Here is a 14491-nt window from a genome sequence, read left to right on the forward strand (position 1 = left end):
TTTTAAAAAAAAGCTTTTACCATAGATACTCTTGCAGACAGATCATGCAGTGATTTATTGAAACAATTTTATGCAGCTACGTTTCCTTGTCCTCATTGTTAAGCTCTTTGTGGTCAGTCTAACATCTGTGCTTGTAATTGCAAAAAGGCATTCCTCCCAGGGAAGATCATCTGTATATTACCTTATGTCTTGGCATTTCTTGAGTGATACAGCTGTTTCTTGCTCATAGTTCTTAAGAATCTATCTTACTGAGGGACTCTTTTAAAGTAAAAATTTTGCCATTCACTTGCAGTATTTTATTGACTCAAGTATTCCAAAGTTTCTGATGCTTTCAATAGAGTTTGAAATTGTCACAAATAATTAAGAAGAAAAGCAGATGAATTGCTGGACATTCTGCTACAGCTGCCATTGATTCCATTTCAGTCATGGTACTGTGTATTCTCTGTCCAAAGAGCACCCTTGGAGTGTGAACGCTCAGAATCGACAAGTGGTTCTGAAGGTCTTAGCTTTTGGATGTTCATACTGAGCTAGGTCTTTCTGTTTTTTCAGAAATACTAATCCTTGTCCCCAAAAATCTCATGTTCTAGTTTTGCATGATGGTGAAAATGAAAACCCCCAAATGAAAGAAACAGGTTTTTGGTAACCAGTCACTGCCTTAATGAAAGACTTATATAGGTCATCCACTTGATGAGCAAAATTAAAACACAATAACTTACAATGGCTGGTAACAAGCCTTTAGAAGCAGATCATAGAAGTGGAACTGTGTTTGTGTTTGTGTTTTCACACTTTTTCTTTGAGTGAGACTGTAAAGTGTTGGCTAGCTATCTTTCCTGTGGACACGTTTGTTTAGAGAAGTTGCGTGCTCTTCTTTTTTTTGTTTATAAGCATTTTCTAAGTTTAAACTTCCTTTTTTCTAAGAACAAGTTCTACATGTGGCTTTCCAGAAGAGTTTTGCGAAACTGGATTTTGTCCTTACCTTTGAGAGCAATGCCTCAGTATACCTTGTGATGTAGAGAACCTGTTATTCTTGTACTTCGATTAGTAGCTGTGTCCCATCATTTCATTGAATACAATTGTTCCTGCTTTGTAATGGAGAAAATATATGAGCAGCATTAGTCGTTAAGTGTCAGGATCAAAAAATTTAGCACTGCTCTAGCTGTGGAAGTCCTTGAGGTATGTCAAGAGCGTTTTCATGCTGGGACTAGTCCCCGCAAAGGGCACGAATAGAGAAAGAATATTAGCATTTAGAGCAAAGCAGCAACAGATGTGGTATATATTATAATCCTTCCACTTTTGTGGTTGCCTATAACGCATTTGGCGTGTTAATAAAGAAACCAAGAAGCAGTCTTCTTCAGAAACGGCCATGAAATGTTTTGTTCTTTCTTACTGGAGAACACGCATGTCCCATAGTTGGAGAAAGAAAACAGTAAACAGGCCTCTCTTACAAGCAGCGAGCTTGCTTTATAAGTCAGTTCTGAGGCCATGAGCTGCTGCTCAGGAAAAATATGCAGATCTCAAAAATGTTACGTGAAATCATAGGATTCATAATATTAATGCAAGCTTCAGATTCCTGTAGCAAAAACATACATGGTCACTACAGTGGTTGACACGTTCGAATCTTGGATAGACTGGTATCTCTGATGAACTTCGACGGTGCTGAAATGTAAGCTTTTGAAGAGTATTATTCTGGAGCCAATGTGTTACTCTTGAATAGACTGAAATTATTAACATCTTTTCACTCTGACCTGTAGTAATTTTAGATTGGCACTTATGTATTAAAATAATGCTGTGAGAACAAAATAGTTGATGTTGTAATCATGATCACCCTGTCATTTTGATAACTAACAATCATTTAATTTTTATGGTGCTGACAGTTTCTCATTTTTGATTTTTAGGTAAAGTTTATGAATATTAGAAGTTGTTACCTTCAGTATGCCTCTATACAGAGAAGAGAAAGAACACTTTGCCCTTTCCCTTACGTATGTGTCACCGTTCTTGCAGGTTTCTGTGCTGAAAATAGGTAAAGCAGAGTCAGCCAAACTACCTCTGTGAGAATGAATGTTTTCACTCCGTGTTAACTAAAGTGTGCTGACAGGAGATCTGTTTTAGATTTGGCACAGCTTACTCCTCTACCAGGTAACAAGGATGGGATCAGCCTTTGTTTATAAGGGAGTCTGACCTTTACCTTTGGAGAGTTTTGTAGGAACACAATCTCCATATTCCTGTTAAATACATTATCATAAATACTGCTATTCTGAACTTCTACTACTAAACAATGTAGCAGTCTAATAAATGTATCAATGTAAACTATGATGGTTTAATATTTGACTGCAAATTTAAGTTTTTTTAAATAAGGATCTAAAGGAATATATTGAAAATCAACTAGATTAAAATAGAGCCCAAGGCTCGTTAGCCCAGCAGTTGACACTGCAACTTGATAAGGATTCAAGTTGTATTAGTCAAATTTTGTGTATATGAACTAGCACATAGGATCAAGCAAAGAAAAGATAACTAAAATGATTTGTAGTAACTTTCATTTTGAAATTAATATCCTAATACAATTTATACTGTTAACAAGCAAGAGCAGCAGTTTAACAGTGAGTTTCTTTGTAGCCAAATATTATAAATTGGTTTAAGACAGTATAGGTTGTATACATGTCTCCTATTTGTGAAAGAATTATAGATTTCATTAGTTGAAAAAATAAGACCATAGCATTAATCCACACTTAAAATACAGTTGCCGATCATAAAAATATGTCCATAAGTAATCAATAGCAGAAAAAGGTGGATTGTCACTTTCATCTTTTCTGCCATTCTGTTTTGTCCTATCTCTCTGTTTTACAGTTCACTTTGCTCTTCAGGGAATGAATCAGCGTGCAGCTGAAACCAGATTAGCCATTACAGGAAACGAGAATCCTACCAGGTAGTATCAGAATGATTTATTTTTCATGTTGGTCAAACTGAAGTGAGTGGAGCAGCAGCAGGAGTTTATATCTGGTCTCTGATCAGGGGATTTTGTTAGCAAAATACCTTCTGAAGAACTGCCAGGCGGTTTCTGTGTAAAACACGAACTTCTGTAGAATAGTCTTCATAAATTCAAGATGGCTGAGAAATGAAAAAGAACTTCTATGGCCCTTAGAAAGAGCTTTTAGGTTTCTCTCCAAGTAGTGATGACACAACGTTTCGTCTAAATGTCCTATCATAGATCTAGAATTATTCCATGCTGAAGTATGAAAAGATCGCTTGTTTTTAAAACATGCTGTCTGCAACTTTTGAAAATGAAGATAAATGCCTCTCTAATTGCAGCATAGCAATTTTGGACTGTTTATAATACCTTGATTTTGCAAAGCCTGAATAATAAGCAGATAATTTAGGGTGATTCTTTTACACTTTCCTATACCTTCTTAAAAGTCTGAGGAAGAAAAAAGGGAAGAGAAAGACATAATATTTACTTGTGGATCCCTTCAGTGTACTGATCTGTTCTCATGAATTTACTTTCTAGCATGTCTGAGTAAAAAAGTCATATATTTTTATAGAATTATCATCAAACTCTTTATATGCTGCCATGACTCCAGTAGAAAATCAGCAGTTTATTCAGTATCTACTGAAGGTGTTTTCCTAGCTAGACAGTAGTTTTCTAGACTGATTTAATCATAGCTACAGCCACACAACAAAATTCTGCAAAAAACTTATTTAATGGATCTGCTATTAAACTTCACTTACACTGCTGCTGTTTTTGAAAAAAAATGCTGACCAGCATAGATTATGTTTTGAATGTTAACAAATTAGTTAAATGACTTCATGACTTAAACAAAATAGGTCTGTGATCTTGCAGGTACGTTCACAAGGCACGGGAGTATAGCATCCATGTTTTTAGGCGCTCTGCTGCACGCAGACTTTCCAAGCGTGGTGTGGAAGAATTAGGTATCTAAGATTTTGAGAAACTAGGTAGCTAGCTCCAAGAAAAAAATTTGAGGGAGGGAGATGGAGGGGAATTAGGTACCTCTATACTCCTAGAAAGCGTTCCTGAATTTAAGCCACTCAGTAAGGTCAGTTGCTTCCCATGAAAAACAGTGAAGGTGCTGATTGCACAGATGCGATGAATCCTATCTTCTGCTTGGTTTCGGAGGCTATAAAATCAGGCTTTCTTGCTTCTCAAACAAGCAATCCTAACTAACAATCTAAAGGTATTTTGGACAATCTCTCCTCTTCTTCTACTGATGTAGTTTTTAAATTAATTAATGTATAATTTCTCTCAGATTTTAAGAAGCTCGCTAAGTGTTACTTTCCTTTTGGGTATGAGGAAACTGAAGCAAAGACATCAAGTGAGACACAAAGTTTACAAGGGGAATCTGCTTGAACCAAGAATAGAGCCCAGAATTTCCCTGTTCCCAGGGGTTCTAGGACTGTTAGACTTTATTGCATTAGAGCTGGTGTTTTAATTATTGTAGTAACACTAGAGACTAAAGATGACAAAGGAAAGCAAGGAATTCAAAGTTATTTTTTTCTTAATTGTTTAGATTCTTTTCCACATCTTACCTTAACAAGACATAGCCCAGCTGTTACGTATCTGTATATTAAAACTGTGGTAATCTGTTCATGCTACAAAACTGAGGATGTGGCCACTGTATATAGGAAGCTATTATTTGAGCAGATTCAGCATCTTTGTTTCGTAGCCATAATGTTCTTCCAATTCAGTACCTGAGCACTGAAAATGTTGTGTTAAGATACAGGAAGAGCTCTCTATTTATACTTTGGAAAGCAGCTTGAGAGAGAGACAAAAGGTAAAAACTGTTATACCGACTTTTGCAAAGAGCCGTAATTGCAGCATTCCAGTTCTAAAATGGGGTAGTTGTAAATAACATTAGTAACTTAACTGCTACTGTAGCTTTAATGGTTTTGTCATAGATTATTACTGAGGAAAGAAGGCATAAAAATTCAATAAGGAGTTTGCTATTATGAGGCTCCAGTTTTAACTGCAGTTGCTACACATGATGGCTTTCTGCATCGTGATTTGCCTATTTGCGTTTTTACAAAAGCGTATTCTATCTGAGTACAGTTTGGATCTATGGTATTTCTGCTTTTGTTAGATTTTTACAGCAGTTTGGTCATAGTGGAGCTTTTGGGAGATTTTAACAAGTGCTTTTCTTCCAGGACTGGTGCCTGTATATCAATTCATCACAGGAGCCAGTCTTTATAAAGCCTAAACACTCAAGCTGACATCTCTGGCCCCTTAGGGGCAAGTTAGGCATCAACAGTATATCCCAAAGTTCCCAGTAGTAGAGAACACTTAAGAGGATAGATCTTCTCCCATCTTCTGCAGTCAAAAAGGGAGGAGGTGTTACCGGGTATGGAGAGTCCGATACAGGACCTCCTCCTGACTGAGGGCAAGCACTCCCACGTCTAAAGGAAGGAAACCCTTTATGTGCTTTCCTCTATACTATGTGACTAGGTGCAGTTTATGAGCATCCAGTTTTGAGGGTTTGCAGTGGGAATGCTGTGTACATGTGAGCTGCCCTGGGTTCAGTGCTTTCTTACCATGGGATTGTCACTTGGAACGAGCTGTTGCTCCCATGATGAGGAGGTGAGACCAGTCAGAAAGCACTGATTGCATTTATGAGGAAAGACAGTGTAAGTGTAACTGGGACATGGTACATTTTATACAGGATCTGCTTTTTGGCTTCATTTGTGGCAATTTTCTTGGTGTTCTTTAGATTTGAATGGAGAGAAGCAAACAGACAGGACTGTTACCCTCTTCAGAGGCCTATGGAAGCACTGTGGTGTCTTTTGTTATCAATACAATGCAGAAGCAAAAGTTCCTGGGGTAAGCAGGTGACTGTTTAGGAGACGAAGTGAGTTAAAGTGAGTGAATGTAATTTCTGATGCCATATTGGTATCCTGAGCCACAAATCACTGGAGGCAAGGAGAGCATACCAGCAGTTACTATGTACTACATATATACTACATCTTGCTATGTTCTTACTCCCTTCTGTAGGCTGTTGGCTGCTGATGCACACAGCACATGGACTTAGCTGAACTCTTAATTTGACCTGGCTTTTATTCACCAATATTTTTTTTCCCACATAATAACTTGGATCTCAAAAACTTAAGACAGGTTAGTAACATTCCATAGTACTTTTTACCAAAGTGTGTTTTCAACATTTTCAGCATTACCTGGAAAAGAACTAAAGCTTAAAGCAGAAATGGACATGCATGCTGTGCAGATACTTGTATGGATAATAAAGTTTTGCGTTTCTATGCTGTTGCCATGCAAACATTTAGTAAAAGCACTTGGCAAATGCTAATGAATTTGTTGCCACGGACATGGGGAACAGAAACATAGACGTGGAGGCTAAAATGTTTCAAATTTGAGTATCTTAAATTAGACACCAAAGTGTTTTTAGGACCTACGATGAAAATGATTATTTTTTTACAACTCTGGAATATTCAGAGCTCTCTGCAAATGGTATCATTATTCATAAAAAATCGAAGCACTTGCAGGAGGGACACCATTTCTCCCATCAGTGTGGAGAGAAAGGCCTAACTCTAATAGAGTTAATTGCAAAGCTCCCATTCAGGGAGTGAGCATTTTGTTCCTTGATTCTAGGAAGGGAGCAACTAATGCTGTGTCACTGAGGCCGGTAAGAGTTTTACAGTGGATCTCAGTGGGAGTTTTGCAACCCATTTCTGAGGATTTCACCATCACTGCTGTGGTAAGTAATGGTGTATGTGTTTGCAGTATATTAGTTTTCAGTGCTAGGATCTGCAGAAGGAGGATCAAAAAAAAAAATGCTGATTATGCCTTTGGGTGGCAAAAACATATAAGACAATACAGAGGGACCACAGACTTCCTGAAATCTAATGTCACTAGATAAATGAGGATGAAATCAGAAGTGTAATATAGATTAAGTCTCATAAGGCTATGTACCCCAGAGTAAGAGACAACTTCTAGAAAAAGTTGAGGTCCATAATGCTAACAAGCAATACACTTCCGGAGAAGAGAGAGAGAGGAGAATGGGGGGGTAGGGGGGGGAGGAGAGAGAATGAGAGAGAATATTAAAGCAGCCCTCCTGACCTCTACAGATGAGGACTGGGTTGCATAAAGAAGAGCTTACATTTTAAAGTGTGGGCTTGAAAAAGCTTACACATTCCTTACTGGTAACTCTTACACAGGTTTACATGGTTTCAGATGCATTGCTATTTATTAAAATTACAAAATCATAGGAAAAAAAGATTTATCTTGCATGAGAACCTTTTAATTCCCTCCCTTATGTCAGATTTTTTGGATGTTTATTGGCTTTCTGGTCTAGCTGGTTAATATTCCTTATGAATCTTAACCTTTTGGATGAACCTACGAGACGTGAGTTTCTTCCCAGAGTGAACTGACCTGGACACTCAGCATGCACAACAGCAGTGCTGAAGCTCTGCATGCGCCTGGAACGTGTAACGAGACCATGTCTTCACAGCCACTGAGCTCAGAGTTCTCGCTGGGGGTGTTGGTGCTCCTGGCTGTCCTTATGGTGCTGCTAGCTCTGATCACAACCCTTGGAAACGCCTTGGTGATCCTTGCTTTCATACTGGACAGAAACCTCCGGCATCGGAGTAATTACTTCTTTCTCAATCTTGCTATTTCTGACTTTGCAGTGGGTAAGTTGCAACCGTGGAGGCATGGAGTATGTGTTCTTTAGCAATCTTAGGAGAAGCAGGGGTGTATTTTGCTGGGTGGTTTCTTCTAAGAGCAGTATTTCCCAGCTGTGTGTCTAGGGGAGGGATAAGGAATGGTGGAAACTTCGTTATGTGTTTTAGCAGCCTATTATTTCTCAGAAATACCTTATCATATGAAATACATCCTTTGTCGGATAAATAGATAATGTTTAATGTTATTGCTTCAGGAAAAAAATATTACTGTGAATCGATTCAGAGTAAGATAGAAGGGGAGTTGTTTGTGACTAGTCTGGACTAAAGTCTAGATTCTGGAATTGAATACAATTTATATTATCTGACAGATTTTGCATACATTGTTTTTATCTTTTAGTTCATTGTAGTGTAATACAATATTAATAATCACCTAAAGCTTTCAACTGAATAGTGATGAATATTATTTTTAAACATTTTATTGTACATGGCTCTACATAGAGTCATACCTTAGGAATATGTGTTGTATAGGTAAATAAAAGTAACAAATCAAATAATTTCTAGGAAGTTTGATGACTTATGTACGTGTTTATATATACGGACACAGTTACTTTTGAAACTTGTATTGGGAAAAAGTACAGTTAAAATGCTAGCATGACATGCAATTGGAGTTTGACTGCTATATTGATATTTTCTATGAGGTGTTGCATATTTCTGTTAAAAGTATTAGTTAAAATATTGTATAGGCAGGAGAATGGTTTTAAACAAGCATGGATATTTCACCAAATCTATATTCTGACTTATTACATCACAACAGAATTTTTTGTAACTGAAACTGTTTTCATTCTACCTTTTTTACCTTGTATACATCTAAAAAGGATGCTGAGAGTAGAAGAGACCACCTTTGTTCTTAAGTTTTATGGCTGCAATTGCCAGCATCAGAAATTGTTACGTGCATGGCTTTTAATATTCCAGTCTTCATGATAACCAGCTCATTCTGTACAACATTTTGATCCCTTCCCCTGTATCGGTGACAGCTTCTTTGAGCTTATACCTGCCTTGTTGTGCTGCAGAGATTGCTGTCTGCTCTTTGGCTGCATCCCATGTCTCATCGAGGGCATCATCTCAGCTAGTCAGCCACTAGTCTGACTCTAGAATAGCATGAGCCTGTGTATGGAAATGGTAGTACTCCGAGTGCCTGAATAGGTGCTGCTGAGTCAAAACACTGAATCTCAGCTGAGTCAAAATTTAGATCTCTCCCAAGGCTGGGAGAGTCATGCAGATGCAGTTTTGAATCTGTTGCGCCCCTGACTCTGGCATGTTTGAGTCTTTCCTCTTCCATTCGCACATCCTCTTCTGCCTGTCCGTGTTCTGAGACCAGAGTCTTTGTCAGCCCAAGCAGTTCTTCCCCTGATGTAGAGGAGTGCTTTATGGTAGGCAGAGAAAAAACAGCGGTGAACAGAAAACCAACTGACGGAGTGGTGTTCTGTCATCATGCTCACAGTCTAGCACCGTGTTGAATACATAGTGGCATCTAGCTGAGAAGTACGAAGTAAATAGTTTCTCCTCGCAAAGGAAGATGTACAACTTAGCGTTACCTAACTTCTGTAAAAGTGTGTTTCATGATTTTCTGTTTATTTCGATGTCTAGTTTCTCATTCTAAATTTGGTTGAAAGCTTTGCATATGTTAGAGTCAGACTAATTGCTCTGTAGCTATGTGGCTGCATAATTTAGATTCAGGATGTACCTAGACTATCTTTAATCTCTACTTGATCTAATTGCTAAATGTGAGCTTTTTTTATGCTTGCAGAGCTTTTTGCCTTTTGTTTTATTGTATTTAATCTATATGATTTTGACCTTCAACAACTTTTGCTTTATCTCTGTACTTCTGGACCTATAACATACAGCATATGAACAGAGATCTCTTAATTTTTAGTAGAGAGGGAGAATAACAAGTACTGTAACATTTTGAGAGCAATGGGAACTCTCAAGATAATCCTCGGTACCTGTTACATGAGTGTACACTATTTTGAAGTACATACAAAATTGAAATAATCCTCATATTTTTCGCTGTGAACATTAAAATATATACTACAACCTTCTCATTGAAGGAGCAAGTATTAGTTGCTCTATAGATGCAGCGATTCCATTTTACTGCAGCACTGATGCTGCCCATTCTTAGGGCTTGCTGTACTTCCCCAGTATAAAAAATTACACTATTAGCTCTTCAGCCTTACAAGTTTGTACTGTAACTGAGTATCTAATACAATCACCTAGAAATTCATTAAAATGAAGTCACATTGGCACTTTCACAACATTTGGCTATAACAGCTTAAATTTAGATAGCCACGGGTGCTGATCACACATGTATGTTCCCACTGCTGGTGTGTTCCCATAGATAATATCCTATCAGCTCACTGCTGAAAAGTGGTTATGATCAAGATCATATTATCAGAAGAAATATTAGACAATGCATTTAATTAATTGTGCAGTTCTTTTTAGCTTTTTGGTTATATAATTTGAAAGATAAATATGAAGTCCACTTTGTATTTCTGTTACAGTAAATTCTGGAGCACTTTCAGATACTGCATCATGCTTCTGAGAGGATATAAGCATGACAATTAGACTGTATTTTGTAGAAACCAGTTAGTAAGCTACACCAGAAGAAAAAAAAATCTTTTTGTTTGAATTTCAGTGGCTTAATACAGAATGGTATTTACTGCAGCAGCCAAAGCAAAGTCAGTCACAGTGTCTTTTATCAAGTGATATAAATTTGAGAAGTAATATCAATAAACATGATATGTCTTTCAAAAAAGTATTAATTATAAGAATGTTACTGGTGCCTAGTATGTAGTAAAGTTTTCATTGCATGAGAATACAAAGCCTTCCACATGGAAATTCCAATCTGTATAACTTTTTTTATCAGACACCACAAAAATACTCCTATGCTTTCATGAGCACTGCCTGTAGTGCTGCCTGTAACGTGTTCATCTGGTTTATTTCCATAGGTGCTTTTTGTATACCTTTGTACATCCCTTACAGCCTGACAGGGAAGTGGCACTTGGGAAGAAGCCTGTGCAAGCTCTGGCTAGTTGTGGACTATCTTGTGTGTACAGCTTCGGTGTTTAATGTTGTCCTTATCAGCTATGACCGTTTCCTGTCAGTTACAAAAGCTGTAAGTAGAACATTTCTAATTTTTTTTTTTTGAATATATATATAAAAATAGATATTTAGACTTCTCTAAAACTCAGAGTGTTTACAATAATACTAAAAGCTGAATAGCCCTTCATCGTGGGGATTAAAAGTTTGAGCTGAAATAATTAGCTTTTTGAGAGTGAAGCTGAGAAAGGTTCTTTATTCTGAAAACATTAAAAAAGTATTGTACCATTTCTTCTGGAGAAACTTTGGTACTTCAGTGTATCATAACAGGCACAATTTTTGGCAGAGAGGTTGCTGTGGCTATGCCTTTTCCTAGCCTGTGAATATTCGCCAAATATGCAAGTTTTCAAAGACTTTGTAGAAACTCGGTAGAGGTGGGCAACTAAGTTCTTTGAAGATTTTTTTCATGCTTAAGCTAGGTATACTAGAAATAAGATGTTTTCTATCAATTTTCTGGCTTCTGTAGGTGCTGTGGCATTGGAACATGAGGAAATGAGAATGTTTTACTTGGGTTTTTAGTGTTTCCCTGCAGCTGCCCACATGAGAAGCTGTCTAATTACACTACAGAGGAGATGGGGGTCAAGGTAGGAAAGGGGTAACTGGAGTGTAGAGGACTTGGGCTTTGGTTATTAAAAGAGTGGTAATTAAAACTAGGTTAAGTAAAGGAGGTGCCCGGGCCTAGGATAAATTTCTAAAAGGAGAAGGGGGTATGGAGAGAGATGTGGGATGGATTGACTGAGGAACATATGAGGGACTGCAGTACCACAGAGGGTGACTGATGTGCTACCAAACAAGCAGTTGGGTGGAAACGAATCCTTGGAAGTGAAAACAAGAATAGACAGAAATGTGCAGTGAGGGAAGAGGTGTTTCTTGAGTTTTATCATTCTCCCACTTCAGAAGATACCTGGGGAATCCACTGGTAAATATTAACATTCACCATTTCTAAGCTCTTACCTGGTGTTTGGCCCAGATGAAAGATGGACATCCTTTGCTGTTATCAGTCTGTTAGCTCAAGTGACATGAGCTATGTGGTAGATCTGGATGTTGTCATTCAGAAAGTGCTGATAAGTTGCCTTATCTCTGTTTTCTTCCCCAGTGTTATGGTTTTAAGGTTTTCTGTTGTTGCTGCTGCTGTTGCTGTTGGTGTTTTAAAGCTGAACAATTAAGTGCAAAAATGCCTGTGTTTGAGAAATGGTAATACTGAGAAATATTAATATTGTTGCAGAGCTCAGAATGTGAGAAGTGTAAATTACGAAGGTCTCTGCAACCCAGCTGGGCCCCATGTTCTTATGCATTGATGATAGTTTTTAGTGACATGATCACATTCTGTTTTCCTCCTCTAGGTAATTAGGATGGAGTGAATCTGGCAGTATGCAATGTAGGACTGTTATCCAAAAGATACCCTGGTTCCTTATGGACTTGGGATCTTCCCCCGCACCTGCTGCAGAGCTGGCATGTGATCAGGGGCCAGTCATTTCAGACTAAACTTTTAGTGAAGCTGCACTAAGCTTCCTGTTTTCTGCCTACTAAATTGAGAAGCCTGTGGTCTTACTGCAAATTCATAATTGTAGTTGACATGAACTGGAGCTGTACCCTGAGACAGTATGGTGCACTAAGATGTAAAACACTGATACTTCAGGCTACAGACGTTTAAAATATGGAATCTAAAATAAAGCCTGTAACACTGCCTCATTGCTCTCTTATTCACTGGTAGAATAGGGACAATGATGCCCATCATGCCTTATGCTGTGAAGAAAGCATTCATTAATATTTGTATAGCATGCAGATGCTATACCAATGAATACCATAGGAAATTCACTGAGGAAGATAATAGTTCTGGGTCTCAGTAAAGCTTGAGTTACAAATATTGAACAGTGTGGAGGAAATAAAATATTGACCAGCTTCTCATTAGCTGATCATCCTGTGCATTGAAAGATGCAGGGGCCAAGAGCTAGAAGTATGTATTATTCTCAATGGGCTGTTAGAAGGGCAGTATTACTCTTGCATTTTCTAACTTTGGATGACATTATTTTAATTCTTAATGTTTTTTAAAGATAGATATTTATGGCTAGACAGTAAGATAAATTAATGCAATCTGGGTAGACAAAAAAACTTCAGCATTTGTGGTAGACAAAGAGCTGTTTGCAAGGTAAAGTGAGTGTTAAAAACAGAATATTTCAATAAAGTAAGGAATGTTAAAGAATATGTGTGGGATAGATTTTCTGTTATGGCAGGAGGAAATAAGATTAAAAATTAGTCTACTGGTTGCAGTCTTTCTTGGCAACCTGTCTAAAATAGAGGGCTTCTACTTTTGCCGGCGCAGGAAGGAAGTCCCACAATTGTCTTCACTCTTCTCTGAGCCTGAGCATTTCTTGAGTCATAAACTGGTTCCTTAATATTTCCTTACTGTGGTGGTGATGAAATCAAACCATATCCTTTCCCCCTAGATTTCAGGTGGTAGTTTAGCTATCATAATTTCTGTGCTCCTCTCCAATCCCAAATAGTAAAATCAATCATTGAGGTGCAGTATTTCATGAGCAAGATTAATAGAGTTTTTCAGGACTGTACAGAAGTGAAGAGGTTCTGGGTGTCTGTGGAATTACATAACAAAAAGTATACTTGAGTTTTTTATTTTTTATGAGATGCTTGTTCAAAAATGTTGTATGAAAGAGTGACGTGTCCTTTGTTTCTCATAGGTATCTTACAGAGTCCAGCAGGGAGCGGCCTCCAGCCCTGTTGTCAAGATGGTAGCCATCTGGGTCTTGGCCTTCCTCCTCTACTGCCCAGCAGTTCTCTTCTGGGAGCACGTGACCGGCTGCAGCGTGGTTGTGGAGGATCAGTGCTACGCTGAGTTCTTCAACAACTGGTACTTCCTCCTGTGCGCCTCCACCTTGGAGTTCTTTGTACCACTGATCTCAGTGACCTATTTCAATGTGCACATCTTCTGGAATATCCAGAAGCGCCAGAGACGTGGCAGCGTGCAGGAGGGTGAACCTCCAAAGAGCAGCAGCTTGTCTTGGAGATCTTGCCTCTTGCCAAGGCAAGGATTATCTTCTGCAGAAGCAGAGGACAGCATTTCATCATTATCAAGGTCATGGAGACCAGCAGTGGCGGCTAACTGTCCTTCTCCAACACGAACCAACTCCATAACCCTCAAAAATGATCTCTCTGCTTCTTTCCGTGCAAAGACCAAGTCAAAACTGCAACGGGATAAGAAAATTGCGAAGTCACTTGCCATAATTGTGTGCGTCTTTGTCATTTGCTGGGCCCCATATACGTTACTAATGATTATTCGTGGGGCCTGCCAAGGAACCTGCATCCATAAGACCTTGTATGAAATTACGTTTTGGCTTTTGTGGCTCAATTCGTCTTTGAACCCATTTCTCTACCCCCTCTGTCATATGAGGTTTCGAATGGCTTTCATGAAAATATTATGTCCCCAAAAGTGTGCAACATTGAGATCACGTAACACACCTTCTTTTTAGAGAGTTAAAGCAAAGGACTTACAGATAAGTTTCCTCTCTTATTTAGTGCAATTTTTTTATATCTTCAGCAGAAATATAGGAAAAGCTTTTGTTTACTGATGGTATTGATTGAGAGTGCAGTAGAGGCATGTACTTGCCCTGATTTTATTTTTTTGGTTTTGCTTGTATTGTGCCAAGATAAACACCATCTAGTGCAAAGAAAAGTATAACAA

General features: G+C 38.2%; 1 protein-coding gene across 5 annotated transcripts; it reads left to right on the forward strand.

Moving 5' to 3' along the window:
* Nucleotides 1-419: 419 nt before the first annotated feature.
* Nucleotides 420-14491, forward strand: LOC112997011 (histamine H3 receptor-like). 5 transcript variants are annotated; one of them, XM_064507322.1, is made up of 6 exons: nt 420-2923; nt 5715-6115; nt 6608-6713; nt 7311-7647; nt 10644-10810; nt 13491-14491. In XM_064507322.1, exons 4-6 carry the CDS (start codon nt 7401-7403, stop codon nt 14277-14279), a joined length of 1203 nt encoding a protein of 400 aa, XP_064363392.1. In that variant the 5' UTR covers nt 420-2923; nt 5715-6115; nt 6608-6713; nt 7311-7400; the 3' UTR covers nt 14280-14491. The 5 variants fall into 5 exon arrangements, with proteins under 5 accessions (XP_064363392.1, XP_064363393.1, XP_064363394.1 ...); XM_064507323.1 differs by having other exon boundaries at nt 5715-5824; nt 5996-6713; XM_064507324.1 differs by having other exon boundaries at nt 420-2136; nt 2845-2923; nt 5715-6713.

Source organism: Dromaius novaehollandiae, chromosome 2 (genome assembly GCF_036370855.1).
Source record: "Dromaius novaehollandiae isolate bDroNov1 chromosome 2, bDroNov1.hap1, whole genome shotgun sequence".
In the NCBI taxonomy this organism is placed as follows: domain Eukaryota; kingdom Metazoa; phylum Chordata; class Aves; order Casuariiformes; family Dromaiidae; genus Dromaius; species Dromaius novaehollandiae.